Source organism: Mandrillus leucophaeus, unplaced genomic scaffold, assembly GCF_000951045.1.
Source record: "Mandrillus leucophaeus isolate KB7577 unplaced genomic scaffold, Mleu.le_1.0 Scaffold310, whole genome shotgun sequence".
Lineage (NCBI taxonomy): Eukaryota > Metazoa > Chordata > Mammalia > Primates > Cercopithecidae > Mandrillus > Mandrillus leucophaeus.
Genome location: NW_012103255.1, coordinates 992,111 through 1,020,094, shown reverse-complemented (window position 1 = coordinate 1,020,094; position 27,984 = coordinate 992,111). Strand labels below are relative to the sequence as shown.

Sequence of the window (27,984 nt, the reverse complement as noted above, 5' to 3'; positions counted from 1 at the left end):
GGGGGGAGGGGGGCCAGGGGGACTGGTATAAAGCAGCAGGCGCCTGTGCCCGCTCCACCTCTCAAGCAGCGCCTGCCTGAGTCTGTTCTGCCCTTTCCCCACCCAGTCCACCACCACCATGACACCAGGCACCCAGTCTCCTTTCTTCCTGCTCCTGATCCTCACAGTGCTTACAGGTGAGGGGCACAAGGTGGGGAGTGGGCTGCCCTGCTTAGGTGGTCTTCGTGGTCTTTCTGTGGGTTTTGCTCCCTGGCAGATGCACCATGAAAGGCAAGAATTCTGTCTGTGCCAGAAGGAGGGAGAGGCTAAGGACAGGCTGAGAAGAGATGCCCCCACCCCTAAGAGTGGGTGCCAGGGGCAAGCAAATGTCCTGAAGAGAAGTCTAGGGGGAAGGGAGTAGGGAGAGGGAAGGCTTAAGAGGGGAGAAATGCAGGGGCCAGGAGCTGAGGCCTGTGGGCAGACAGAAGGAGGCTGCTGCAGGGAAGGAGGCAGCCAACCCAGGGGCTGCTGAGGCTGCCCACTCCCCAGTCCTCCTGGTATTATTTCTCTGGTGGCCAGAGCTTGTATTTTCTTCTTGCTCTTATTTTTTCTTCAACCCAACCCTATTACTTTAACTTATCACAGCTGCCACAGCCCCTGAACCCACAACAGTTGTTACAAGTTCTGGTCATACAAACTCTACCCCAGGCGGAGAAAAGGAGACTTCGGCTACCCAAAGAAGTTCAATGCCCATCTCTACTAAGAATGCTGTGAGTATGACCAGCAGACTCTCCAGCCACAGCCCCGTTTCAGGCTCCTCCACCACTCAGGGACAGGACGTCACCCCAGCCCTGGCCATAGAACCAGCCACAGGTTCGACTACCACCTTGGGACACGATGTCACCTCGGCCCCAGACACCAATGCAGCCCCGGGCTCCGCCGCCCCCCCAGCCCACGATGTCACCTCGGCCCCGGACACCAGTGCAGCCCCGGGCTCCGCCGCACCCCCAGCCCACGATGTCACCTCGGCCTCAGACTCTGCATCAGGCTCAGCTTCCACTCTGGTGCACAGCACCACCTCTGCCAGGGCTACCACCACCCCAGCCAGCAAGAGCACTCCATTCTCAATTCCCAGCCACCACTCTGATACTCCTACCACCCTTGCCAGCCACAGCACCAAGACTGATGCCAGTAGCACTCACCATAGCACAGTACCTCCTCTCACCTCCTCCAATCACAGCACTTCTCCCCAGTTGTCTCTTGGGGTCTCTTTCTTTTTCTTGTCTTTTCACATTTCAAACCTTCAGTTTAATTCCTCTCTGGAAGATCCCAGCACCAACTACTACCAACAGCTGCAGAGAGACATTTCTGAATTGGTGAGTATCAGCCTTTCCTTTCCCATGTTCCCCTGAAGCAGCCATCAGAACTGTCTACACCCTTTGCATCAAGCCTGAGTCCTTTCCCTCTCACCCCAGTTTTTGCAGATTTATAAACAAGGGGATTTTCTGGGCCTCTCCAATATTATGTTCAGGTATAGTTCTGGGTGTGGACTCAGTGTGGTGGTTGGAGGGTGGGTGTTGGTCATGACCGTAAGGAGGGACTGGTGCACTCAAGGTTGGGGGAGAGTCCTGAGCCAGAGCTGGGACCCGTGGCTGAAGTGCCCATTTCCCTGTGACCAGGCCAGGATCTGTGGTGGTACAATCGACTCTGGTCTTCCGAGAAGGTACCACCAATGTCCACGATGTGGAGACACAGTTCAATCAACGTAAAACGGAAGCAGCCTCTCGATATAACCTGACGATCTCAGACATCAGCGGTGAGGCTACTTCCCTGGCTGCAGCCCAGCACCATGCTGGGGCCCCTCTCCTTCCAGTGTCTAGTTCCCCACTTTTTCCTCAGTGCTGGCAGTTAGAGGCGCACCTCCTCTGGGAGACTGCCCTAACCACTGCTTTTCCTTTTAGTGCGTGATGTGCCATTTCCTTTCTCTGCCCAAACCGGGGCTGGGGTGCCAGGCTGGGGCATTGCGCTCCTGGTGCTAGTCTGTGTTCTGGTTGTGCTGGCCATCGTCTATTTCATTGCCTTGGTGAGTGCAGTCCCTGGCCCTGATCAGTGCCCTCCCCCCCGCCGACAGAAAGCACTCCATGGTCTGCCATAACCTCCTATTTCCCCAGGCTGTCTGTCAGTGCCGCCAAAAGAACTACAGGCAGCTGGACATGTTTCCCGCCCGGGATGCCTACCATCCTATGAGCGAGTACCCCACCTACCACACCCATGGGCGCTATGTGCCCGCTGGTGGTACCAATCGTAGCCCCTATGAGGAGGTGAGATTGGGCCCCACAGGCCGGGGGAGGCAGAGGCTTTGGCTGGGCAAGGGTTCTGAAGGGGGTACTTGGAAAACCCAAAGAGCTTGGAAGAGGTGAGAAGTGGCATGAAGTGAGCAGAGGAGGACCTGGCAAGGATCGGGGGGCAGAGGTCAGAGGAGTTCTGGGGGACAGGCCTGGGAGGAGACCATGAAAGAAAGGGGCCCTCAAGAGGGAGTGGCCCCACTACCAGAATTCCTAAAAGAGCATTGGCTGTCCACATTCATGCTGGCTGGCCCTGGCTGAACTGGTGCCACCACAGCAGTTTTGTTTTGTTTTGTTTGCACCCAGAGGCAAAATGGGTAGAGCACTATGCCCAGGGGAGCCCTTCCTGAGGAGTCACAGGGGTGAGCCCCTGTGCCCCTAATCATCTCCTAGGAATAGAGGGTAGACCGAGAAAGGCTGGTGTAGGGGGAGGTTTCCCAGGTAGAGGAAGAAGTGTCAGCAGACCAGGTGAGCCTGGGTGCCAGTTGGGTTCTTGGGAGCTTCAAGGAAGTAAGGAACCCTCCCTCCTTCCTCTCCTGGCTTTTCTCTGTGGGACCTAGTAAATAATTACTGCAGCCACCTGAGGCTGGAAAACCACTCCAGGTTGGGGAGGAGAGAGGAGTTTATTTTTCTTGCTTCTATTTTCCTCGTCCTGGAGACCTCCCTCTCTCGGTTTTACAAAGACACAGATACACACACACACACACACACACATGCGCGCACACACACACACCTACACACCTTCTTTGGCTGGAACAGCGGAGAATAGGGGGACAAGGCGGCTGATTAGAGCCAAGAAGAGGAAGTGAAGGAGAGCAGAGGGAGGAGGGCAGCCCTGTTTACAGTTACTGACTGGTGGGGTGGCAGGTGCTCTCTCTGAATAAGCCCTTTGAGAGCTGGCCAGGACTCTGGACTGATTACCCCAGCCTGGGGTGGCATCCAGGGGCTCTAGGAGGTACCTTCTGCTCCTCACCCTGGATCTCTTTTCCTTCCACCTAGGTTTCTGCAGGTAATGGTGGCAGCAGCCTCTCTTACACAAACCCAGCAGTGGCAGCCACTTCTGCCAACTTGTAGGGGCACGTCGCCTACTGAGCTGACTGGCCAGCCAGTGCCAGTCCACCCCACTCAGGTTCTTCAGGGCCAGAGCCCCTGCACCCTGTTTTGGGCTGGTGAGCTGGGAGTTCAGGTGGGCTGCTCACAGCCTTCCTCAGAGGCCCCACCAAGTTCTCGGAACCTTCTCGGTCTGTGGAAGCTCATGGGGGCCCTTGAGGGCTTATGCCTGGGAAGTGTTGCAGTGGGGCTCCCAGGAGGACTGGCCCAGAGAGCCCGGAGGTAGCAGGGGACCTGAACAGGACTGAATAAAACGTGGCCTCCCGCTGCGCCAACTTCTGATCTTTCATCTGTGGCCCGTGGGCAGCAGGGCGGTCAGAATGTGTGTGAGAGGCCTGGGGGAGGAGACAGGGAGGCCAGGAGGCAGTAAGGAGCGGGTTTGTTTGAGAAGCAGGAGATGTGAGGAGGAGGTAACGTTGGGGTGTAGGGGTGGCCTGAGGAGCCACCTCTGGCTAACCCTGGCAGCACAAGCGGAAGGAGGAAACGAAACCCAGGCGGGTTTTGGAGGGTTAGCATGACTGGGCTCCGTGACTGGGCTCTGTGTGCCAGTGGCTCTCCCCTCTCTTCGCCTGGCCCACGCCCTCCTTGCCCCCTGGCACAGTGCCCCCAGGTGGCTCTATTCTTAGCTGTCCAGGTGTGAAGTAAATCCTTGGGCAGTGATAACAGCCCAGAGTCAACAGGGTTGAGATAAGCGGAGGCTGGGTCAGATCCAGGTGCTGGCACCAGGCCCAGCCCCCTCCCTGACCCCGGCTGCTCCACCAGCCTGCTGCCCCTGGGGTGGGCTCCACAACACCCTGGGAATGGGGAAGTGGTTCTGGTTCCCTGATCCCTTTGGGCCCAGGCACATTGCCTGTCCCCTCAACCGCATTCCCCCAGGGCCTGGTGCTGCAGGGCAGGCCCGGATGCCCTGGTTGGGGCCTGCTGCCAGCAGCCAGAGAGCTATGTCTCCTGGCAGCTGTGGTGGGCTCAGGTGGGGTCAGGACACGTGTGGCAGGAGGCTTAGAGCGCCTAGCCTGGGGCCTTCCTCCCTCAGGCACCAGATCCATTGGTTGCCCCTGCCCAGAACCACAGCCTAGCACCCTGCCCCCTCCCGCCCACCACACCCAGCACAGAAACTAACAGGAATGATTGTGCTCAGGGAAAGCAGAGATGTGCCTGGCATCACAGTTTATTATTTATAAACCATGACAATAACAGCTGTTGCTCAGCACAGGCCTAGCAGAGCCCACTGCAGGAGGACAGCAGTGGGCACCAGAGGCCTTGCCTGGCCGAACCCAATGGGAACACCCAGACTCAGCTGGGTCCCCAAGGGAGACTTGGCACATTGGCGTGGGTGCGGGACAGGTAAAAGCATGCAAGAGGGAGAAGAGGGACGTAAGGGGCATGCGGCTGCAGGGGGTCGGGACCCAAATAAATAAAGCAGGATGACAGGGTCCCCTTCCCGTCACCAGGAGTGCCTGGACAGCTTCCAGCCCCAAAGCCTGCCTGTCCCAAGGCTGTAGTTCAGCATCAACAGGGCAGGGAGCTTGGCAGGGCAAGGGCAGAGCTGGAGATCATGCCCAGTGTTTCAGGTGCCCGGCCCAATCAGCCTGGGGAGCACAGGACAGGGATGGAGAAGGGGCTCTCTCCATAGCTTGGGTAACATGCCAAAGGCAGGTCATAGGGCAGACTCAGTGGGGGTGGGGGCCTGGCTAACAGGCAATGGAGAGAACGGGGGCCATCCAGAGAGGTGGGCAGAAGAGAGCCCCTGGGTCAAGAGAAAACCGTGAGAAGACACAGACACGGGAGAAGGGGCAGGGCCACATGGTAGGAGAGTTTGGGGGAGAAGCTTCCAGGGGGTAACAACCCGGCGCCAAGAGGTTTGGGGGCCAGGGCCCATGAGGACCCCAGGTCTGCATGAGGGACCTGGAAGGCTCAGTCCAGCTTGGCGAAGCCCCCAATGGTGACTTTCCTCTCAGGCTTAGTGCCCACTGGTTCCTGGAGCTGTACTGCGCCACCCCCAATGAAGCAAAAGGCAGGGCACACAGGCCCTGAGCAGTCCAGGGGGCACTCCAAGAGCCCACGGAAGGACACAGCATCCAGGAAGGAAACCCGGCCCCGCTCGTAGTCCAGGCAGATGCCCAGGCGAGGCGGCAGGGGCACTGTGCAGCCTGCTGCGGGGCCGTCCCTCCCCGTCAGCCCTGCGTTTGAGCTTGCCCCCGACCCCAGCAGGATCTTCCCCATGCCAATGGTTAGGAAAGCAAAGGGCGGCGACGCCTCCACTGTGGCATCCTCGGCACCGCTGTCGTGCCCGCTGTCCGGGTCGTACCTGCAGAAGCGGGTGTTGGGGATGAGATTGTTGAGGGATGGAGTGACCGATGAGGTACCAGAGGGAGACGCTGGAAGGATGGAATGTTGAGGAGCAAGAGGTAGAAGGGATGGATTTTGGGTGTTGAGAAGAAAACGCTGAAGAGGCAGGTTGGAGTATAGGGTCAGGGGTTTGGGTTTGGTGGAAAGAGAGCACTGAGAGGAAAGCACATTGGCAAGAGGGGCTGGGGGGACGGGAAAGACATAGCATTGGTACAGCACATGGAAAGGCGTCAAGAAAAATGGTGTTGGGGAAATCATGCTGGAGAGATGGTTCTGAGGATGAGAAGACGTTGGAAGAATCCGAAATTAGTGACTAAGAAGAGAAAGGATGTTGGGAAGGTGGGTATCGGGAGAGAGATGAGGGTGGATTGGTGTCACAAATGAACGGTGTTAGAGGGATGCGGGGTTGGGGACAATGGGGTCTAGGAGGGGATTTGTGTTGGGGAGAAAGCATTTTGAAGAAATAAGGTGTTGGGGGACAGAGTGCTGGGGAGAAGGCTTAGGATGAAAAGCATTAGTGGGAGAGTTTTAAATAGGGAGTTGGGGAGAGGAGGGTTATGGAGGTGAGATGTTTAAGGGAAGATTTTTTTTTTTTTTGGAAGGAGTTTTGCTCTTGTCACGCAGGCTGGATGGAGTGCAGTGACACAATCTTGGCTCACCGCAACCTCCACCTCCCGGGTTCAAGGGATTCTCCTGCCTCAGCCTCGCGAGTTGCTGGGGTTACAGGCATGTGCCACCACACTCAGCTAATTTTTTTGTATTTTTAGTAGAGATAGGGTTTCTCCATGCTGGTCAAGCTCGTCTTGAACTCTCGACCTCCAGTGATTTGCCTGCCTCGGCCTCCCAAAGTGCTGGGTTTATAGGCGTGAGCCACTGTGCCCAGCTAAGGGAAGAATTTTAAGATATGGGTGAAGGAGGTCTTGGAGAGCAAAGGTTTTATGGAGAAGGGATGTTGGAAATGGAGTGTTAGGAAGAAAGGATACAGATGCTTGGAGAGATGGTGTATTGGTCCAGAGTGGCAGATGGTTGGAAGGAAGCAGAGATGGCTCCCTCTTCTATCATCCCTTTCCCTGACCACACACCACGCTCTGAAAATCAGTCCTCAAAAGCCCTTTTGCTGAGCCCATGCCTCTCCTGGCCACAGGCCTCCCAGCCTGGCTTCCATGCTCCTACTACTTCCTCCTAATCCCCTCCCATCCCACTCTAGCAAGTCTGTGCTCTGCTTGCCACCCCTTCCGTGCCCCTCACTTCCACCAGGACCCCCATACTCCATCCCTTCCAGAGGGGTCTGACCTGGGGCTGATCACATCGGGGGCACCCTGGAAACTTTCTTGAAGCTTGCTCTCCAGCCCGACGCCCACCTTGACCAAGTAGGAGGCTGGGTCTACGGCGCAGGCCCAGTAGCTGCGGCCCTGGGTCACAGCCACGTCGCCCAGGACCACATCCACACTCAGGTGGCAGCCGGTCAGCAGCCGGTCAGCAGCCAGCAGCAGGGGCAGCCCTGGAACACTCCGTACTGCTCGCTGGTCCTTGCTGATGGCCAGCCGCTCTCGGCTTGCACCCCAGCGGCCGTCGAGGAAGAAGTGCAGGACTGGAAGGAGGGAGAGGGTTGAGATGGAGGAACAACTTCAGGGACAAACACTGGCACTGGGGGCTGTGAGACTGCGGAACAGGGAACGCATTGCAAGGGAGTTCAGTCACCAGGAACAGGCAGGGGGTTCAAGAGAACAGGACATGGGAAACCGGAAAGGGAGGCATGAGGAAAAAAGAAGGGGGCATTCCAAATGGGCATGGAACCCCAGAGAGTTTCTGTGATGACAGTAGGCACAGAAGCCAGTGCTCTGGACCTGGCTGACTCATGGGGTTTCCTCCAACCCCTTACTTGTGGCCAGCCCCATGGACAGTTCCCACTATTCTGTTCTACCTGGTGACATTCCCATCACCATCAATCTATGCCTTCCAGCCCATACTCTGGGTTCACACCTGGCCCTTATACCCAGTCCCTACTTGGGTGGCAAGGCTTCCCTCTCATGCCCACACCCTGGAGTTCAAACTATTTTCTAGTCACTTTAGTAACATTCTTGAGCCCTAACCATGAGCCAGACACTGTACTCAGACTCCCATGCATCGTCTCACACCAGCTGAATTCTTGTAACCCTATGAGGTAAGCATTATCATTTTTTAAAAATAATTTTTTTTTGACACGGAGTCTCACACTGTTCCCCAGGCTGGAGTGCAGTGGCACAATCTCAGCTCACTGCAACCTCCGCCTTCCAGCTTCAAGCGATTCTCCTGCCTCAGCCTCCCAAGTAGCTGGGATTACAGGCACCTGCCACCACGCCCAGCTAATTATTTTTATTTTTAGTAGAGACGGGGTTTCACTATGTTGGCCAGGCTGGTCTTGAACGCCTGACCTCGTGATCCACCCGCCTCGGCCTCCCAAAGTGCTTGGATTACAGGCGTAAGGCACCGTGCCCGGCCAAAAATAAATTTTTTTAACGTATTTTATTGATTTATTGATTGAGACAGAGTTTCACTCTTGTTGCCCAGGCTGGAGTGCAATGGCGCGATCTCGGCTCACCACAACCTCCGCCTCCCAGGTTCAAGTGATTCTCCTGCCTCAGCCTCCCAAGTAGCTGGGATCACAGGCATGTGCCACCACACCTGGCTACTTTTATATTTTTAGTAGGTTTCTCCATGTTGGTCAGGTTGGTCTCAAACTCCCAACCTCAGGAGATTCACCTGCCTTGGCCTCCCAAAGTACCAGGATTACAGGTGTGAGCCACCTCGCCTGGCCTTTATTTATTTATTTATTTTTTCCAAGACGGCGGAGTCTTCCTCTGTCGTCCAGGCTGGAGTGCAGTGGCGCAATCTCGGCTCACTGCAACCTCCGCCTCCCGGGTTCAAGTGATTCTCTTGCCTAAGCCTCCCGAGTAGCTGGGATTGTAGACATGCACCACCACGCCTGGCTAATTTTTGTATTCCTAGTAGAGACGGGGTTTCACCATGTTGGCCAGGCTGGCCTCGAACTCTTGACCTTGTGATCTGCCCGCCTCGGCCTCCCAATGTGCTGGGATTCCAGGTGTGAGCTACCTTGCCTGGCCTATTTATTTTTTTAGAGATCAGGTCTTGCTATGTTGGCCAGGTTGGTCTTGAACTCCTGGCCTCAAGCAATCCTCCCTCCTTGGCTTCCCAAAGTGCTTGGATTACAGGTATGAGCCATTGCACCTGGCTAGTATTATCATTATCCCTACAGAAAAGGACTCTGAAGTTCAGAGAGGGTGCAAAACTTGCCAGAAGCCACTCACACAGTTGGCAAGAGGTAGAGCTGGGATTTGAACCCAAGCAGTCTAGCTCCAAAGTTAGCGGGTGTGAGACCTACTATGTTATATGGCCTCTCTAGCGACCACCCGAACCAACCGTCAGGGCCTGGGCCCTGGCATACCCCATGCCCTTTGCACGACCACCTGTGCCTGCTCACTCACCAGGTGCTGGGGGCGTGTGCAAGTGCACATCTTCACTGTACTCGCCGTAGCCGGCCTTGTTGCAGCCGCGGACGCGCAACACATACACAGAGCCCGTGTCGGGGTTCTCGAGCAGAGCACTGGTGCCCCTCACCTCCTCCCGCCGCTGCCAGCGGGTGGGGCCCGGCTGGGCAGGCACATCCGTGCGCCGGAACTCAACGGTATAGTGCCAGGCAGGTGGTGAGTGGGGTGGCAGCCGCCAGCACAGGAAGATCTGATCATAGGCAAAGGTGCGCTGGGTGTCAATGACGGGGGCCTCAGGCACTGTTGGAAGAGACAGCGGGGGTCAGTCAGGGCCTGGCCACTGGCCTGGCATGGAGGACAGGGACAGGCAGGAAAAGGGAAAGCAGCGGGAGCCGGGGGGGTGAGTGTGGGTGAGAGGGAGCTGGGGAAGGGCTCATCTCGGGACTGGGCACAGGAGAGGCAGGGCAGGGCCCAAAAGAGAACGAGGCTGGAAAGTGCTGGGCTGGGGGTGAGGACACCTGTGTGCTAGTCCTGGGCTGCTGCTACCTCACTCTGGCCTGGAATAAGTCACTTCCCCTTTCTGGGCCTCAGTTTCCTCCCCTGTCAAATAAGGGTATCAGATCAGGTAAGTTCTGGGGGCCCTTGCAGCTCAGACATTGTATGAGTTAAGAAGAGCCCCAGGGAGGGGCAGGCAAAGGCCACTGGAGCCCACAGGCAAGAGGGCACCGAGCAGGAAGGAAGAGGACCAGGCTCAGAAGAGAGATGCAGGAGGCAGCGAGGTGGAAAGTGGGGACAACAGAGGGACAGCAAAAGCTGAGGGCAGGGGTTGGAGGTCAAGGGAAAGGAAGTGCAAGGCCAGAGGGCAAGGGTCACAAGGACAAAAGGTCAGAAGGGCCAGGATTACGCAAGCGCCTGAAGAAGGCAGTAGAGAGACAGGGCATTGGTCCAGTGGGAGGACCACGAGGTCGGGGCAAGGCAGGAAAGAGAAGGAAGCAATGAGTGGTTGGCCGAGATGTGTGGGAGCAGCGGGGTGGGAAGGGGGCCCGGCGGCGGGCAGGGCCCCCGGGGCAGGGCCGCTGACTTGCCTGGGGTGCTCCGGAGCAGAGTCCGCGGTGGCCACAGCCTACAAACAAAGAGAGGGAGAAGCAGCGCTGAGCGCGGTAGGACGGTGTGGCAGGGTGGGCTGGGTGGGAGGAATGGCTGGCCAGGCCGGGCAGGAGGCCGGGGAGGTCCCCGGTGGGCACTGCCCCCCGGGCCCGCTGCTGGGGAGGAAGGGAAGAAGGCTCTGGTTGGGCATGGGGCCTGGCCATCTCCTTACCTCGCAGGAAGTTAAGCTCTGTCAGCAGCTTCATCTCACGTCCCACGTCGAGTTGGCAATGGCGGAAGGAGGAGCTGGCAGCTGGCCGGAACGTCTGGAGGGCTTCAGTAGCTCGGGCAATCCTGGGATGGGGGCAAGAAAAGGTCAGGCACTGCCATCTGGGCAGCCACCCTTCCCCTCAATTCTCTTGCCTGCCCCTAGAGCCTTGGGAACTGCTTTGGGAGCTGGTATCAGTTTGGCCTCATGAAAATCCTCAGAACCCCAGTTCTCCACCTGGAAGTACTGTAGACATTGTCCTAGATGTTGGTCACACCCATGATGTCCCTGCCCCCCTAGGATCCCATGCCCCTGAGTACCTGTTGTGCAGCTGCTTGGCGGCTTGCACAAAGCAAGGCTGGTCTGTTTCCTTAAGTACTTCCTGGGCATAGCCCACCAGACCTGAGCCATCCAGCAGGCTCCGGTGCTCCTGAATCTGGGCGCTGAGACGGGCCAGCCGCTCCTGCTGGCATTCTTCAATAGCCTGAAGCAGTGATGCCCGCTTCTCCTCCAGCACAGCCCCCAGCCCCCGCACCAGCTGTGACACCTCCTCCTTGGCCTGCTGACCACTCACCTGCCCAGGGAGCAACACCCAAAGGATGCATGACTTACTATCTTCTTTTTGGAGGCAGCACTTGTGCTGGCCTCTTTGGACACCACAGCATGGCTAAGGTTACAAGGGATCTGGGGAAATCCTGCTCACCCATTCCTACAGGGCCTGGGCTCATGGTTGCAAAGGGACCTCTAGATGGACTCAACTCCAGGTCATTTGTGCCAACCTTCCTGGATCCCCACATCATAATCCCTGCCCCTTAGTGACTCATCCAAATGAACAAGACCATGGCTACCCTAATGTCCACTTTGACTGCACTAATTAATGTCCACTGGCATCTATGCCATCCTTAGTTGTCCATCCCCATGTCAGCCAGCTCAATCAACCTGGCAGAAGGTATCAGTCATCACCTCACTCTAGTACTGGGGATGTGTGCCATCTTCGGTAGGCACTTGAGCCTGAGAGCATCTGAGCTATGCATAGGGTTTTTTGAGCGACGTGTGTGGGGTTTTTCGAGCTCTCTCCTGAGCTATAGCCACCCTGCTCCCCCTGCAGCCCAGGTACAGCCTGGCCTGGGGCACTGGTGTTCCTGCAAACCTGGTTTAACCAGAACCTGGACACCTCACGGGCTTCCTGAGCTAGCAACGAGGTGATTGGGTCATGACCACCCACACCCCCTTCCTGCCCCTACTCCCAGGCAGGGCCCAGGGCCCACCTCCGTGCCCTCCCTCACCTCGGTGTGCCTCACGGCCTCCTCCAGCTCACAGATCTGGGTCTGTACCGTGTCCTGGTTTCCCAGGATGTATGTCAGGCTCTTTGTCAGCTTGTCCTGAGGGGGAAGAAAGAGGTGGGCATCATGCCCAGCTCTGCAGAAGCCAGCAGTTGGGAGGAGGTGCAAGAGGGTAAGAGTGTGAGTTAGCACTAGGGTTGGATAAGGGGGGTCCTTACCTTGAGGGCCTGGTAGGCACTAAGCACTGGTGTGATCTTGTGCCCGCTGTGGGTGCGCCGCACCCGGCAGAGTTGACATACCAGTCGTTGGCATGTCTTGCAGTAGTGGGTCACCTCTTCCTTGTGGTCTGGGCACATAAGACCCTAGGGACACAAAGAACAATGTGATGGTCAGACAATGGTGTGGGTAAGGGTACTACGCTACCACTACAGCAGTTTGGTGCCCTCCCTCCACTGGCAAGATGGGAGTGGAGACACCCGCTGGTGGTGCTCCACAGTGCCACCTGGTGGTACATACTGGCATCAAAGAGAGCCTTTCCTGCAGTTTCCGGGCGGTGCCCATTTCACCAGCATTGCACCTCCTTTCATCTCTCTCATTGGGATATGTGGTAATAACAGTAATAATGATGCCAATTAATCTTAGCCTGATAGTTAATAATTAACCTTGTCTATCTTGTTTACTGCTGTATCTCCAACACCTAGAATAGCCCCGTGCACATAGGTGCTCATTAAATATTTGTTCAGTGAGTGAATGCACACAGACCTTTTCAGTGTGCAGATAGTGAACAAACATTATCTCACACCCTCCTCTCAGCAACCCTTTAGGTATGGACATTGCAGGGCAGATACTACAATCCCCCTGTAGTAAATGAGATGGAGGCCCGAAGTTGTTGAATGATTTGTCCAGTGACTTTGTTACAGATAACAGAGGTAAGTGCTTAGCACTGAAAAACCCTTCCCACTTCCTTTTGGAAACCCACAATGCCAGGCACCCCCACCCACCTGCAGCAGCATGTCCCTCCCTCCCCAGGGCTTGGAAGGGCTGGCTCACCTTGGGGCGGAAGGAGAGGGTGGGCAGGGTGGGCTCATGCTGGGCCTTCTGGGTGCCCCAGGGGTGGAAGAGCTTGAAGCACTCATTGCAGAAGGTGGCGCGGCACTCTGTGCAGCCCTTGGTGGCCTCTAGTGGTGGGGGCTTGCACAACTGGCACAGGATGGCGCCTCCCACACTCACACTCTGGCGGTACCGCTCCACCACACGTTCCAGGGTCAGGTTCCGGAAAAGCCCTGCCAGACCCCGCTCCCCAAGCTCCACATCACCTTGGCATGCTGGACACGGGAACATGATCACCTGGGGGTGCAAAGCACCTCGCTTCCTCCCAGGGTATGTCCCAAAGCCTGTGGGTGAACCAGGGAGGTAGAGGACGTGAGAGTTACAGCTGGCTGGATGTGGGGAAGCCTATTCAATTAAATTAGATTTTCATTGTGCCAGAGCTCAGCTCTCATTAGAGCCTGCGTAAGCAGTATCTCCACCCCCTAGAAAGACAGACAGATGCCCCTGACCAGTGATGGACTTCTTCCATCTTCCTGATGAATAGCTCAGCGTTCCCATCCCCACCCTACAGGCCCCAGTCCCACCTGACTTAAGCAGTCGGTCCAGGCGGTCTGGCTTGGGGAGAGTTCTGCGGGAGAGGCGGGGGCTGCGGGTGGAAGGGGTGGAGGCAGGAGAGGTGGGCTCAGAGCTGGGGTCCCCACCATGTCCTATGTAGCCCTGCTGGCCCAAGACCTCCCGGGCACAGGCCTGGCACACGTTGTGGGTACAGGGCAGCACCAGTGGCTGCTTGTACATCTCTTGACACACTGGGCACAGCAGTTCCTTCTCCATGTTCTTCATGCTGGTCTGTGGAGGGACCAGGAGGCTAGGTCAGCGCTTGGACACCTAGGCATACCTCAGCAGCCCCTTGGCTGCCCTTGGATACCCTAGGGGTCTGAGGAAGGAGCAAGACAAGCTATCTGTAGCTTTTCCCCAGCACCTGCCTTGGGCTGGTTCAGACCTTCCCAGACCTCTGTCCCTTGCTTCTTTCCCCGCGGCAGAGCTAAAGGCCCAGAGGAGGGACGGTTGAAGCTTGTGCCTGCTCCAGCCTCAAGCCCAATCCCCATTTCTCCAGCTGCAGCAGCCCCAGCTGGCAGCCCCCTCACCTGCCTCCATCCCCCATCTGTGGGCAGCTTGCCCCTGGCATTTTTCTCAAGGACACCGCCCATTCTGCAGCTCCATGCAGACCCCCACTCCCTTCTCTAGCAGCACCCCCATGCCGTGATTCCCGATAGTCAGGCGAAGCTGGCGCTCCATCCTGCTCGCTCCATACGTCCTCCTGCCGCGGCTCCGGCCTGCGGCCACTCCAGCCTCCATTCCCCATCCTTCACTTCCCCATCGTTCTCCTCCAATCCCTCTTACCAACCCATTCCCCTTCGCCCCCATCAGGCCCTCCCGCCCTCTCCTGCAGCGCAACCCGGTCAGCGGCACCCCCTTCTCCGAGCTAGTGGGAGAATCAAGAGCCCCGCCTACTCGCCCCCTCCCCACCGGAAGTCCCCTCCCCCTCTTGGTGGCGAGAGTGGGGGTCCTCAGGCTATGCCCCACCCCCACACCTCACCTTGGTCCCTCTCTTCGCAGCCATCCCGGTCAGGGGCGCAGCTGACACAAAGGAGGGAGGGACAAGGAGGGGGGGAGGAAGTGGTGGGGGGGAACACGGTTGGCACCGCCCCTGGGAGAGCCGGGCAAGGGTTGCCATGACAACCGCAGGCTCGGAAGCAGCCCTGAGTGGGGGTGCGTGGGGTGGGGTCTTGGGGAGGGGTCCAAATTGGGAACTGCACTGTGGGGCGGCTCCTACATCATCCCCCACCTGTCCTCAGTTTTCTTGGAAAATATCCAAGCTCACACTTCCCCTCCTCATAACAGCGCCTTTACCCTGAAGCCCCAGCCCCGGTGCACTGCTGGAGGCCACCCCAGCCCACCCGCTGCGTCTGGGCTGCTCCTAGCTCCTCCTCACGCCCCAGCACACCGACGCCTTCAAGGCACTCACCTCCGGGCTGCTCCCGGGATTACCCTCTCATACCTGCATCCCGACCCTCCCAGCCGTTTCTGCCATCGCTAGTCCCCTGTCTACATCCCAGCATCTTCCTGGATCCCCACCTGTTCCAGGTCCCAGCTTGCCACAGAACCCTATACGCCCCCTCCCCTTCCCTCGACCCCACCTTAACTCACACTGATGCGGACCAGTGCGTCCATGATGGAAGTGAAGGTCTGCATATCCTCACCCTCTGCCATGGCCCTACCGTGCCCGCCCGCCCCTGGGTGCCCGATCCCGGCTGCGGCTGCGAACCCTGGGCTTAATGCAGGAGCCCAGTGGGGGTGTGAGGAGGGCTGGGGGGTGAGGTGTCACTGCGCATGCTCCAGGGACCAGCCTCGAACAGCGCCCGTCGGGGTAGGGGGTGGGAAATAGTTCTCCCCACGTGGTTCTCGAAAGCCGGTCGGGGGGTTGGGGAATATGGAAAGGTATTTGAGGGGGGAGCCATTTCTTATATTCTCGTTTTTCATTGGCTCCTAATTTTACTCATATAAAGCGGGGGATTAGTTTCGGAGGAAAATGGGTTCCTGATTGAGAGCACTAAATTTTGGGTTAAGAGATGTTGAGGCAATGGTCATGGGGCAGGGAGGTTTGAGGAACGTGCACTAGAGATGACAGAAATGGCAAAGAAGACAGAGATGGGATAGATGCCACAGGCACGGGCCCAATGACTTAAAGAGATAAGTGCAGCTTGTACAGAGTGGCAGCAGACGCACCAGGTATGAGGAAAGCCTGGGGACCAGGGCGGTGGCCGAGGATGCCCCCTCGACGCATTATTTCCTCCCTGTCGCAAGAGGGCGCTGCGTCCAGGCACTGAGAGGACGAAAGAGGAGAACGCGGGGAGCAGCAAGTCCGCGTTAAGCGCTAACGCATGCGCATAGCTAACCGCACCCGCCTCAGCTTCCCTTTCTTGGCCAGAGGCGCCGGTTGGACTCACGGGAGGGGCATGATGGGTAACGGGACTGGTGGGGTCCCCAGGAAGTGCTAGAGGGGGTCGGGGTTTGGGTGGAAAAGCTTTCCTTGTCCTCTCCTGGCAGAGCTGACGTGTCCTGGGTTCCACCGGGAGCGGGCATTTCCACTGGACGGGAGGGTTCGGGGTGTCCGGGGCTGGGGAATACCTAGGGGTTGCCGCGCGGTGTGGGGAGTTGGGGCATGTGGCTGCAGTCCCGGGAGTTCTTGGAGGGGTCGGCCCACCGAGCTTCTGGACCGGCCGATCTGCCCGTAGCTTGCCGGAGGGAGGGCGGAGCCTGACTCTCCGTCCCTTCTCCCATCCCCTCTAGTGGTAGGTACAGGCACCTCGCTGGCGCTTTCCTCCCTCCTGTCCCTGCTGCTCTTCGCTGGGATGCAGATGTACAGCCGTCAGCTGGCCTCCACCGAGTGGCTCACCATCCAGGGCGGCCTGCTTGGCTCGGGTCTCTTCGTGTTCTCGCTCACTGTATCCTCCCTGCGGTTGGAGGGGGCGGGCCACGTAGGCATGTGCCCTTCCCCTTCCCCACACAGCTCTGCCCCAGTTGCACGCCCTACTCCTTAACTCCCTCAACCAGGCCTTCAATAATCTGGAGAATCTTGTCTTTGGCAAAGGATTCCAAGCAAAGATCTTCCCTGAGAGTAAGTGAATATTGGAGCTTGAGTGTTTGAACTTTCTCCTCTTTAACCTCCTGAAACATGATATTGAATTTCCAGATGCTTAGGTATTAAAGGTTGTTAAGGAGAAATATATTTACTAAAGCTGTCTGAAAACAGATGACGCTTTTCGATTCTGCATCTTGTATAGCTCCTGGAGTTGGAGCTGGAAGAGAAAGCCTTTGAAAGCAAGAAACTTTGGTACCTTCTGGCCAGCTCCCAGGGAAGGTTTGAGGGGAATAGGCAAATTTCGGCTGATGTTTTGCATCTCTTCGCTGGGAGGTGGTCCTTGGTCCCACCAGAAGAAGCAGCAGGACCAAATTCACTGTGGAGTTCTGATGTGAAATTGACTCAGTATTAGAGAATTCTACTTATTCGAGGAGATTGTGAAGAGTCTAAATACTAGAGGCACCAAATTTCCATGGCAGCAGGAATCCTGACCAAATCAGAATAACTGTTAGATTATTTCCTGTTTGGAATAATTCTTGTTCAATTGCTCATGTAATCAAGAATTGATTCAGTTATTTGGCCGGGCGCGGTGGCTCAAGCCTGTAATCCCAGCACTTTGGGAGGCCAAGACGGACGGATCACGAGGTCAGGAGATCGAGACCATCCTGGCTAACACAGTGAAACCCCGTCTCTACTAAAAAAATACAAAAAAACTACCCGGGTGAGGTGGCAGGCGCCTGTAGTCCCAGCTACTCGAGAGGCTGAGGCAGGAGAATGGCGTGAACCGGGGAGGCGGAGCTTGCAGTGAGCCGAGATCCCGTCACTGCACTCCAGCCTGGGCGACAGAGCAAGGCTCCGTCTCAAAAAAAAAAAAAAAAAAAGAATTGATTCAGTTATTTATGGAGAATTAAGTTTATAAAGCAAATTAAGCATCACGACCAGATTACTTAAGGAATGCCACGTGCTCATAAATTCACAGCAGATGCAATCTCATGTAAAACCTTCATCTGGCAAAACAAAGATCTATCACAGTTGCCCTTAATCTTTTCTTTTTTTTGAGACAAGGTTTTACTCTGTCACCCAGGCTGGAGTGCAGTGATGTGATCATGGCTCACTGCAGTCTTGACCTGGACTCAAGCAATCTTCCCACCTCAGTCTTACCTCTTACCAGTAGCTGGGACTACCAGTGAGTGCCACCATACCCAGCTACTGTTTTAAGTTTTTGTAGAGATGGGTTTCACCATATTGCCCAGGCTGGTCTCGAACTCCTGGGCTCAAGTGATCCTCCTGTTTCAGCCTCCCAGAGTGCTGGAATTACAGGTGTGAGCCACTGGGCCTGGCTGCCCTCATTTCTTTGCCCCACTCTAGGACTTGCTTTCTCCGCATAGCCCTTTTGCAGGCTTCAGAGTTCCTTCCATCCAGTAGCCCTGGGACTTCTCTCTGTTAGATTTTGTTTCTTTCCATATGTATTATCTTCACTTCTTCTTTTTTTTTTTTTTTTTTTTTTTTTGAGATGGAGTCTCGCTCTGTCACCTATGCTAGAGTACAGTGGTGTGAACTCAGCTCACTGCAGCCTTTGCCTCCTGGGTTCAAGCGATTCTCCCGCCTCAGCCTGCCGAGTAGCTGGGATTACAGGCATGCGCCACCATACCTGGCTAATTTTTGTATTTTTGATAGAGACAGGGTTTCACCATGTTGGTCAGACTGGTCTTGAACTCCTGACAACAGGTGATCCACCCACCTCGGCCTCCCAAAGTGCTGGGATTACAGGTGTGAGCCACCGTGCCCGGCTTTTCAGTTGCTTCTGAAAGAAACCGTTGGCTGGGTGGGATGACACGTGCCTGTAATCCTAGCACTTTGGGAGGTGGAGGCTGGCAGAAGTGCTGGGCCCAGGAATTCAAGACCAGCCTGGGCAACAGAGAGAGACCCTGTCTCTACAAAAAGTACAAAAATTAGCTGGGCATGGTGGTGCGTACCTATAGTCCCAGGTACTTGGGAAGCTGAGGTGGGAGGATCGCTTGAGCCCAGGAGGTCAAGGCTGCAGTGAGCTGAAACTGCACCACTGCACTCCAACTTGGGCGAGAGAGTGAGATTCTGCCTCAAAAATTAAAAAAAAAAAAAGAAAAGAAAAAGATGCCATTGTGGTGGGGCAAAGCTCTTGGCCCACTTCGCCTTCTCTGCCCTCTCCACTTGGGCAGGTGCAGCCCTGTGTGCCCTTGCTTTTGTCCTCTCATCTTCTCTCCCATCATATTCCAGGTAACCTAAAATCATTTCCTGCCCCCATGAACAAGTGAATCCAAGCACTCTGCCCTCCAACCTGTGTCCAGGGAGCAAGGCCCTCAACTTCCACCACCGGTCACCCAGCTTAATGAATTGATTCTCATTGTCTGGCTTCTGTTGGAAAGGGCTTAACGGGGTTCCCCAAATGGGAACACATCTTGCCCTTCAGACTCTGTTGTCCATCACCTTTCCTTTTCCCTTTTATGGGAGGAAAGCCAGGATAGGGAAGTTACATGAGATTTGGGGCAGAGCTGATTAAAAAAAAAAAGGCATACATCTACATCCATGTTTTTTTTTTTTTCTTTGAGACAGGGTCTCACTCTGTTGCTCAGGCTGGAGTGCAGTGGTGCAATCATAGCTCACTGCAGCTTTGAACTTCCTGGCTCAAGGGTTCCTCCCACCTCAGCCTCCTGAGTAGCTGGGACTACAGGCATGTGTACCAGTGTACTACCATGCCTGGCTAATTTTCTTTTAATTCAATTTTTTTTTTTTTTTTAAGAGATGGGTCTCACTTTGTTGTTCAGGCTGGTCTCAAACTCCTGGCTCAAGTGAACTGCCCACCTCAGCCTCCCAAAGTGTTGGGATTCTAGGTGTGAGTCACCGCACTCAACCTCCTACCTCCATGTTCTGGGTATCATTAAGGTCATCTGAATCCTCCTGCTGTTGTCATGCATACCCTTCTAAGCAGGTTCCCCAGGATTCAGAGAGCCCCGGATTTCTCCTGGACTCCATATGCGGATGCGTAATATTTCCATTCTGACCGTTGCCCTCCTTGTTTCTTCTTGCCTCCCTAGTTCTCCTGTGCCTCCTGTTGGCTCTCTTTGCATCTGGTCTCATCCACCGAGTCTGTGTCACCACCTGGTATGTTCCTGACAGCTGGGTAAGGGGTGTAGCATTCTGTTCTTTGGCACTGGATCCTGCTCTGATGGTGCCAGACTTTTTCCTTCCACAGCTACTTCTCCCTCTGTTCTCCCTCTTTTGTCCTTCCCCATTTTCCTAAACTTGAACTTGGATTCTTTTCCTGATGCTAGTATCTTCCCTAGAAGGCACCGGGCTGGCAGCATGCTCACTGGTGCCATGACCTTTCTGTCTTCACCATATAGCTTCATCTTCTCCATGGTTGGTCTGTACTACATCAACAAGATCTCCTCCACCCTGTACCAGGCAGCAGCTCCAGTCCTCATACCAGCCAAGGTCACAGGCAAGAGCAAGAAGAGAAATTGACCCTGAATGTTCAATAAAGTAGATTCTTTGTAGCTCTGTGAGTTGTGATATGTTGTGGACCTCATCTACCAGTGCCCAGCTTAGGTGTACAGAATGTGGAGACATTTGGGCACCTTCTGTTTTCAGACCTTGGGAATGGTGAGGCTTTCCTTACTCCCACATTCATTTTTACCAATTATCTGTTGAATACCGTCAGTGCTGCTGGAATGGCATACACTTGTGTGAGTCTCATCATGGAAGAAAAGTGCATGAATGTTCTGCAGTCGTGATCTTTGGGGAAAGGGATAAAGGCTGCAATGCAGGAAGGCCGGCCCGTCAGTACCAGAAGGGATCTTGGAGCAAAAAAGTAAAGGAAGGAAAGGTCCTGTACACCTATACTGTTTCATGGGATTCCACGTGGTATCTTTGCCACTCTAGCTCCCTGCCTTGAGCAAATGAACCCCCTGCTGCAAGTGCATAGATGGGACTTCTCTCCTGATGCTGTCCCTGGGACCTGTCTGTTCTACTCCAGAAAGAACATATGCCTGTGTTTAGAAAGACTCCCCAGGTGGTCAGCTGCTCCTTGCCTGTTTGTTCTGGTGCCTTCATTTTTTTCTCCGTCTTGTAGCCAAGACACTGGGAACTTCCTAAGTTGTAGCGAAGTATATAAAACAATAGGAGCAAGGACATCAACTTCCGAGCCAACCTTGATACAAATGCAGGTGGCTACTTGCACCCTGCCCTGTCTGTGCTCTGTCATGAGGAACAACTCTGTGCAGAGTGCCTGTCCTAGGTGCCCTCCCTTGTGCTGAATGGTGTGGGTTTTAAGGTACACACCTTGTCTTGGTCAGTTTTGTCTTTTCCAGAGCCTGATAATGGACAATAAAGACAGTGGGTTGGGCCAGCCGCGGTGGCTCAAGCCAGAAATCCCAGCACTTTGGGAGGCCGAGGTGGGTGGATCACTTGAGGTCAGGAGTTTGAGACTAACCTGGCCAACATGGGGAACCCCATCTCTACGAAAAATACAAAAATTAGCCCGGTGTGGTGTTGTGTGCCTGTAGTCCCAGCTACTTGGGAGGCTGAGGCACCATCTGCGCTTGAACCCAGGAGGTAGAGGTTGCAGTGGGTGGAGATTGTGTCACTGCACTGCAGCCTGAATGTGAGACTCTGTCTCAAAAAAAAAAAGGTGGGTGGGTTGAATGAAATAACCTGTCCTGACAAACAAAATCCTGTCCATAGGTGCCTGAATTAGGGAATAAGACCCAGTGAAGGTGAAGAAGTGAGTAGATGAGTTTTGGTCAAGGATTAGAGGCCACCCCACCCCACTCCCATCTTTGGTCAGAACCCTAGATACTTGCCCTTCTGTAACCTGGCCAAGGAGGAAGTGCTAGGCAGTTTATCCAAGACGCCTGCAGGGGGCGCTATGGATTCAGGTCTCCCTCCTGGAGGCTAGCGGCACCCTCCCAGACAAGCTAACCCTGAGGGCCGGGAGTGGCATTAGTTGCTGCTGGGTCTGTCAGTGTGGAAGCCAGCCTTCTTGGAAGACTCAAAAGACTGGTCCATTTGGAAAGACTGAATCCTGAATTAAGCCTCTTCTCCCCCTAGGCTGGGATTGGAGGCGGAAAGTTCAGTGGAGACCAGAGAGCGCCTCCCTGAGAGGATGGCCACTCTAAACTCTGACTCACCGTATTGATGGTTGGGAAGGGCAGTGGGTTGTGATATATGAGACCCTGTGGGAGAGGACGAGGTTGTCCAAGTTGGTCTCTGGGCTTAAGGGGAGGCTGGGTTGGTTCTAAGTCTCACTGTCAAACCTCGACTTTGCTCTAACCCAAAGTGGGAGCACTGGGCAGAGGGTCAGGTTCCAGAGCAGGTGAGCACAGACACAGCCTAGGGAGGGGAGTGGGGAAGAGGGTGGCGCGGGGTGGGTGGGGAGTCTAGGGATCCAGCCAGCAGAGGGCACCATGCCTTCCACAACGAGAGCTGGCTTGGGTGGGGACCAGCAGGGAGTTATCATCTCTATGGCTAGAAGAGAGTGGGGAAGAGCCGGAGAGCAGGTGCCAGGGCAGTGCCAAGGGATCTGAGCACCTGCTGCCACCCACTGCATAGGCACCAGGGGCAGCATGTGGTCCAGGAATAATGACGCCTTCCTCAAGGAATGAGTGCATTTACAAGGCAGGTTGGCGCCAACGCCGCAGCTCTGCACCCTGCCTGGTTGCAGGCTGGCTGCACCTGACCTGCCAATTAACCCTGGCAGGGGTATCACAGCCACCTAATCACCATAATTAAGTAAGGGGGTGTGAGGACTCCATGGCTGCCAGAGCCCTGAGGGTGAGAAGGGCAAAGGTGCTAACCTCTTGGCCCCTGGACTCCTGGGGCTCAGTTCCACCCCAGAGGAGGCGGTAGGCCTGAGGGAGAGAGAGGCATCCCCGCCACTGGGGGACAGAGGGAAGCCAGATGTTTCCTCCTGCTCCCTCACACGTGGCCCTGACACCCGCTGGCGCCCACAGCCAGCTCCGGAAATAGGAGTAAATAATGCAGGGGATGGGGCTGCGGGGAGTGTGGAGGACAGTGGGAGGGCACTGGCTCTGTGGGTTCCTGGGGGCAGAAGTGATGCCTCCAGAGAAAAGGGAGGGCAGTGGGAATGTGAGACCAAGGGCAAGGAGGCTGAGTCCCTGAGGACTGGCACTTAGGCGGGTCAGGGCGTGGGGGGGGCGGGGGGGCGCCCAGGGCAGGCAGGGAGGGGGAGTCTGCGCCAGGCCTTGGCTCCAGCCCTTTCCGGCCCTTATTGTCCTTGGTGAGAACAGGACGCTGTCCCGTTCCCACTGCCGGGCTCCCCCAGCTCTGCTCCCCAGGGGCTCGGGAAGGATGTTGGGAAACAAGAGAGAGCCAGAGACCCGTAGAGACAGAGATGCCGAGAGACACAGAGACAGATACAAAGGCGAAAGGTTCAGTCAAAAGCGGTCATTGAAGCTTATTGTGAGCCCAGTGGGGCCTGAGCGCTGTGGGAACCTGGAAAGAATGGGAAGCCTGGAGGCCCTGCCCTCGGGGACCTCCGGGCTGGCCTGCCCTGTGCGCACTCCTCCTTGACTTAGGCTTACTAGGATCTGCCTCCCAAGCAAACAATGGTGGGACTCTCACATAGGCACAGTTGGGGTGCTTAATAGCTCTGCTTTAGGTACCTTTCTTTGCTTTTCTCCCAGCAGACTGGAGGTTCCTCAGGGGGTAGTGCCGGGATCAGGATCAGGTTCCCAACTCCACCCCCGCACCTCCCACCCCCAGGGCTGAAAGCCAGCTGGCCACACAGAGGTTGCTCTGTAAATGCTATTTGGTTGAGTTCCTGCAGAGGCAGAGAGAGAAGCCCCCCCAGTTGGCCCTATGGTTAGGCATCCCATCACCTCAGGTGAAGGGTCAGGTGGAGGAGGCCTGACCACTGGCAAAAGGCAGAGTTCAGAGCTTTTGGCAGGGTTTGAAGAGCCAGCTATTCCCACCCCAGCCTTTGCAGGGGGCCAGGGGCAGGGTGGGAAATGACCCACAGATCTCAGCAACTGCTCCCTTGGAGACAGGACTTCTGAAAGATGGAGAGAAGTCTAGGTCCCTACTGTCTGTGGAGGTTTCAGATACACTTGGAAATGAAAAACAGGCACGTTTACATTTGATAAATTAACTTTTTCTTTTTTTTTCCAGACCGTCTTTCCCAGGCTGGTCTCGAACTCCTGGCCCCAAGAAATCCTCCTGTCTAGGCCCCGCAAAGTGCTGGGATTATAGGTGGGTGCCACTGCACCCAGCCAGATTAACACTTTTTCACACAAAATTGCAATACAATTATGCTATCCACGAGACCCCTTTTTTATTTTTTGAGACAGAGTTTTGCTTTTGTTGCCCAGGCTGGAGTGCAATGGTGCGATCTCGGCTCACCGCAACCTCCATTCACCTCCTGGGTTCAAGTGATTCTCCTGCCTCAGTCTCCTGAGTAACTGGGATTGTAGGCATGCACCACCACACCCAGCTAATTTTGTTGTATTTTTAGGAGAGACGGGGTTTCACCATGTTGACCAGGCTGGTCTCAAACTCCTGACCTCAGGTGATCAGCCCGTCTTGGCCTGCCAAAGTGCTGGGATTACAGGCGTGAGCCACCGCACCTGGCTATCCAGAAGATCATTACAGAATTTATAGAACATTTTCCTTTACAGGGAACTGCAGGTCCTATTTTATAATTTAAAGTCTTGTGACAGGAACTTAAACAAATTTACAAGAAAAAAACAACCCCATTAAAAAATGGGCAAAGGGGCTGGGCTTGGGGTCTCACGCTTGCAATCCCAGCACTTTGGAAGGCTGAGGCAGGCGGATCATGAGGTCAGGAGTTTGAGACCAACCTGACCAACATGGTGAAACCCTGTCTCTACTGAAAATACAGAAATTAGCCAGGCATGGTGGTGAGTGCCTATAATTCCAGCTACTCAGGAGGCCGAGGCAGGAGAATCGCTTGAACGTGGGAGGTGGAGGACTTGAATCAGTGAGCCGAGATTGCGCCACTGCACTCCAGCCTGGGCGACAGAGCCAGACTCTGTCTCAAAAAAAAAAAAAAAAAGAAAGCCTCCAAAAGTGGGCAAAGGACATAAACAGACACTTCTCAAAAGAAAACATACATGTGACGAAAAAACATATGAAAAAAAGCTCAACATCACTGATCATTAGAAAAATACAAATCAAAACCACAGGGACACCATCTCATGCCACTCAGAATGGCTATTAAAAAGTCAAAAAACATCCGGGCATGGTGGCTCACGCCTGTAATCCCAGCACTTTGGGAGGCTGAGGCAGGTGGATGTCTTGAGGTCAGGAGTTCCAGACCAGCTTGACAACATGGTGAAACCCTGTCTCTACTAAAAATTAAAAAATTAGCCAGGCATGGTGTTGTGTGCCTGTAATCCCAGCTATTCGGGAGGCTGAAGCAGGAGAATCGCTTGAACTTGGGAGGCAGAGGTTGTAGTGAGCTAAGATCCTGCCACTGCACTCCAGCCTAGGTGACAGAGCGAGACTCTGTCTTAAAAAAAAAAAAAAAAAGTTGAAAAACAACAGATGCAGGCGAGGTTGCGTAGAAAAAGGAACGCTTTTACACTGTTGGTGGGAGTGTAAATTAGTTCAACCATGTGGAAGACAGTGTGGTTATTCCTCAAAGACCCAGAGGCAGAAATACTATTTGACTCAGCAATCCCATTACTGGGTGTATACCCAAAGGAATATAAATCATTCTGTTATAAAGATAAATGCACGTGTACATTCATTGCAGCACTATTCACAATAACAATGACATGGAATCAACCTACATGCCCATCAGTGATAGACTCATAAAGAAAATATACACCATGGAGGTACATATACACCATGGAATACTATGTATGTATACGCCATGGAATACTATATATACCATGGAATACTATGCAGACATAAAAAGGAATGAGATCATGTCCTTCGCAGGGACATGGATGGGGTTGGAAATCATTATCCTCAGCAAACTAACACAGTGACAGAAAACCAAACACCACATGTTCTCACTTATAAGTGGGAGCTGAATGATGAGAACACATGGACACATGGTGGGAATTATACCACTGGGGCCTTTCAGAGGGAGAGGGGTAGGGGAGGGAGAGCATCAGGAAGAATAGCTGATGGATGCTGGGCTTAGTACCTGGGTGATGGGATGATCTGTGCAGCAAACCACCATGGCACATGTTTACTTATGTAAACTTAAAATAAAAGTTGAAGAGGCCAGGCGCGGTGGCTCATGCCTGTAATCCCAGCACTTTGGGAGGCCGAGACGGTGGATCACCAGGCCAGGAGATCGAGACCATCCTGGCTAACACGGTGAAACCCCGTCTCTACTAAAAAATACAAAAAAAAATTAGCCAGGCGTGGTGGCGGGCGCCTGTAGTCCCAGCTGCACGGGAGGCTGAGGCAGGAGAATGGCGTGAACCCGGGGGACAGAGCTTGCAGTGAGCCAAGACTGCACCACTGCACTCCAGCCTGGGTGACAGAGCGAGACTCCGTCTCAAAAAAATAAAATAAAATAAAATAAAAATAAAAGTTGAAGAAAAAGAAATGTCTTCTGATAATAGGCAAACCAGATTCATTGTACTATTCTTTCTACTTTTGTGTGTGTGTGTGTATATAGCTATTCTCGTCTCTTATACACATCTAGATGTGTATAAGAGACAGGGACATGGATGGGGTTGGAAATCATTATCCTCAGCAAACTAACACAGTGACAGAAAACCAAACACCACATGTTCTCACTTATAAGTGGGAGCTGAATGATGAGAACACATGGACACATGGTGGGAATTATACCACCGGGGCCTTTCAGAGGGAGAGGGGTAGGGGAGGGAGAGCATCAGGAAGAATAGCTGATGGATGCTGGGCTTAGTACCTGGGTGATGGGATGATCTGTGCAGCAAACCACCATGGCACATGTTTACTTATGTAAACTTAAAATAAAAGTTGAAGAGGCCAGGCGCGGTGGCTCATGCCTGTAATCCCAGCACTTTGGGAGGCCGAGACGGTGGATCACCAGGCCAGGAGATCGAGACCATCCTGGCTAACACGGTGAAACCCCGTCTCTACTAAAAAATACAAAAAAAAATTAGCCAGGCGTGGTGGCGGGCGCCTGTAGTCCCAGCTGCACGGGAGGCTGAGGCAGGAGAATGGCGTGAACCCGGGGGACAGAGCTTGCAGTGAGCCAAGACTGCACCACTGCACTCCAGCCTGGGTGACAGAGCGAGACTCCGTCTCAAAAAAATAAAATAAAATAAAATAAAAATAAAAGTTGAAGAAAAAGAAATGTCTTCTGATAATAGGCAAACCAGATTCATTGTACTATTCTTTCTACTTTTGTGTGTGTGTGTGTATATAGCTATTCTCCTGCCTCAACTTCCCAAAGTGCTGGGATTACAGGCCTGAGCCACCGAACTCGGCCTACCTTTTGTATATATTTGAAAATTCCATAATAAAAGTTAAATCAATTTCATGGTAAGTCCTTACTTTCTGTTCTATCAGAGTAACAGTGTGACTGTAACCACACTTGGAGATAACATCGGAAGTCTAAATTTGAGGCCTTATGTTGCAATAAGGCCTGAGCCAAATGGCCCTCACGGTCTGTGAGGAGCCCTTCTCTGAGAACTCCTCTTTTTTTTTTTTCTTAAGACGGAGTCTCCCTCTGTCACCCAGGCTGGAGTGCAGTGGCTCGATCTCGGCTTGCTGCAACCTCTGCCTCTCGAGTTCACATGATTTTTCTGCCTCGGCCTCCCGAGTAGCTGGGATTACAGGCATGCACCATCACACCCGGCTAATTTTTGTATTTTTAGTAGAGACGGGGTTTCGCCATGTTGGCCAGGCTGATCTCAAACTCTTGACCTCAGGTGATCCACGTGCCTTGGCCTCCCAAAGTGCTGGGATTACAGGCGTGAGCCACCACACCTAGCTGAGAACGCCTCTTATATCAGGTAAGTTGGGAGAGAAGAGCCAGCAAAGGTTACCCTATCCATTTTAGGAAGAGGCTGCACTGTCAGGAGGGACTGGAGGGCAGGATTCCTGTCCATAGAGGCCCAGATCCTACAGAAATAAACCCTTGCACATTCCCCTTTTCTGGGTTAAGCATTACCATGGGGGCTGGGTGTGTTGGCTCATACCTGTAATCCCACTACTCTGGGAGGCCGAGGCGGGCGGATCACCTGAGGTCAGGAGTTTGAGACAAGCCTGGCCAACATGGTGAAACCCTGTCTCTACCTACAATGCAAAAATTAGCTGGGTGTGGTGGTACATACCTGTAATCCCAGTTATTTGGGAGGTTGAGGGAGGTGAATGGCTTGAACCCAGGAAGTGGAGGTTGCAGCAAACCGAGATT

General features: G+C 54.4%; 3 protein-coding genes across 34 annotated transcripts; 2 read left to right on the top strand and 1 right to left on the bottom strand.

Annotated features, from left to right (window-relative positions):
• Nucleotides 1–55: 55 nt before the first annotated feature.
• MUC1 (mucin 1, cell surface associated) lies at nt 56–3,709 on the top strand. Of its 24 annotated transcripts, none has more exons than XM_011987492.1 (8): nt 56–176; nt 688–749; nt 1,287–1,355; nt 1,455–1,510; nt 1,659–1,795; nt 1,941–2,062; nt 2,151–2,300; nt 3,324–3,709. In XM_011987492.1, the coding sequence occupies exons 1-8, from the start codon at nt 119–121 to the stop codon at nt 3,396–3,398; spliced, it is 729 nt and encodes a 242-aa protein (XP_011842882.1). In that variant the 5' UTR covers nt 56–118; the 3' UTR covers nt 3,399–3,709. The 24 variants fall into 24 exon arrangements, with proteins under 24 accessions (XP_011842882.1, XP_011842888.1, XP_011842881.1 ...); XM_011987491.1 differs by having other exon boundaries at nt 57–176; nt 652–749; XM_011987486.1 differs by having other exon boundaries at nt 57–176; nt 652–749; nt 1,233–1,355.
• An 858-nt stretch (nt 3,710–4,567) lies between these two features.
• TRIM46 (tripartite motif containing 46) lies at nt 4,568–15,409 on the bottom strand. Of its 7 annotated transcripts, XM_011987511.1 has the most exons (11): nt 15,167–15,409; nt 14,556–14,596; nt 13,543–13,804; nt 12,959–13,302; nt 12,127–12,270; nt 11,930–12,007; nt 10,946–11,130; nt 10,590–10,711; nt 9,269–9,571; nt 7,077–7,374; nt 4,568–5,742 (listed from the first exon to the last, which is right to left on the bottom strand). In XM_011987511.1, the coding sequence occupies exons 2-11, from the start codon at nt 14,577–14,579 to the stop codon at nt 5,349–5,351; spliced, it is 2,154 nt and encodes a 717-aa protein (XP_011842901.1). In that variant the 5' UTR covers nt 14,580–14,596; nt 15,167–15,409; the 3' UTR covers nt 4,568–5,348. The 7 variants fall into 7 exon arrangements, with proteins under 7 accessions (XP_011842901.1, XP_011842899.1, XP_011842897.1 ...); XM_011987509.1 differs by lacking the exon at nt 14,556–14,596 and having other exon boundaries at nt 10,946–11,199; nt 11,912–12,007; nt 15,157–15,409; XM_011987507.1 differs by lacking the exon at nt 14,556–14,596 and having other exon boundaries at nt 10,946–11,199; nt 11,912–12,007.
• A 458-nt stretch (nt 15,410–15,867) lies between these two features.
• KRTCAP2 (keratinocyte associated protein 2) lies at nt 15,868–20,137 on the top strand. Of its 3 annotated transcripts, none has more exons than XM_011987516.1 (5): nt 15,868–15,982; nt 16,310–16,464; nt 16,574–16,637; nt 19,676–19,742; nt 19,985–20,137. In XM_011987516.1, the coding sequence occupies exons 1-5, from the start codon at nt 15,901–15,903 to the stop codon at nt 20,103–20,105; spliced, it is 489 nt and encodes a 162-aa protein (XP_011842906.1). In that variant the 5' UTR covers nt 15,868–15,900; the 3' UTR covers nt 20,106–20,137. The 3 variants fall into 3 exon arrangements, with proteins under 3 accessions (XP_011842906.1, XP_011842904.1, XP_011842907.1); XM_011987514.1 differs by having other exon boundaries at nt 15,889–15,982; nt 19,676–19,746; XM_011987517.1 differs by having other exon boundaries at nt 15,948–15,994.
• The last annotated feature ends 7,847 nt before the right edge of the window (nt 20,138–27,984 follow it).

Coding starts and splice junctions, on each gene's coding strand:
- MUC1 (XM_011987482.1), top strand. CDS start 119: ATGACACCAGGCACCCAGTCTCCTTTCTTCCTGCTCCTGATCCTCACA. Junction 1,796..1,940: donor GACGATCTCAGACATCAGCG/GTGAGGCTACTT, acceptor TTTTCCTTTTAG/TGCGTGATGTGCCATTTCCT. Junction 2,063..2,150: donor TCGTCTATTTCATTGCCTTG/GTGAGTGCAGTC, acceptor CTATTTCCCCAG/GCTGTCTGTCAGTGCCGCCA.
- TRIM46 (XM_011987507.1), bottom strand. CDS start 15,229: ATGGCAGAGGGTGAGGATATGCAGACCTTCACTTCCATCATGGACGCA. Junction 13,805..15,166: donor ACGCACTGGTCCGCATCAGT/GTGAGTTAAGGT, acceptor GTCCCTCCACAG/ACCAGCATGAAGAACATGGA. Junction 11,200..11,911: donor AGGCCGTGAGGCACACCGAG/GTGAGGGAGGGC, acceptor CTCCCTGGGCAG/GTGAGTGGTCAGCAGGCCAA.
- KRTCAP2 (XM_011987514.1), top strand. CDS start 15,901: ATGCGCATAGCTAACCGCACCCGCCTCAGCTTCCCTTTCTTGGCCAGA. Junction 15,983..16,309: donor TCACGGGAGGGGCATGATGG/GTAACGGGACTG, acceptor CATCCCCTCTAG/TGGTAGGTACAGGCACCTCG. Junction 19,747..19,984: donor TCTGTGTCACCACCTGGTAT/GTTCCTGACAGC, acceptor TTCACCATATAG/CTTCATCTTCTCCATGGTTG.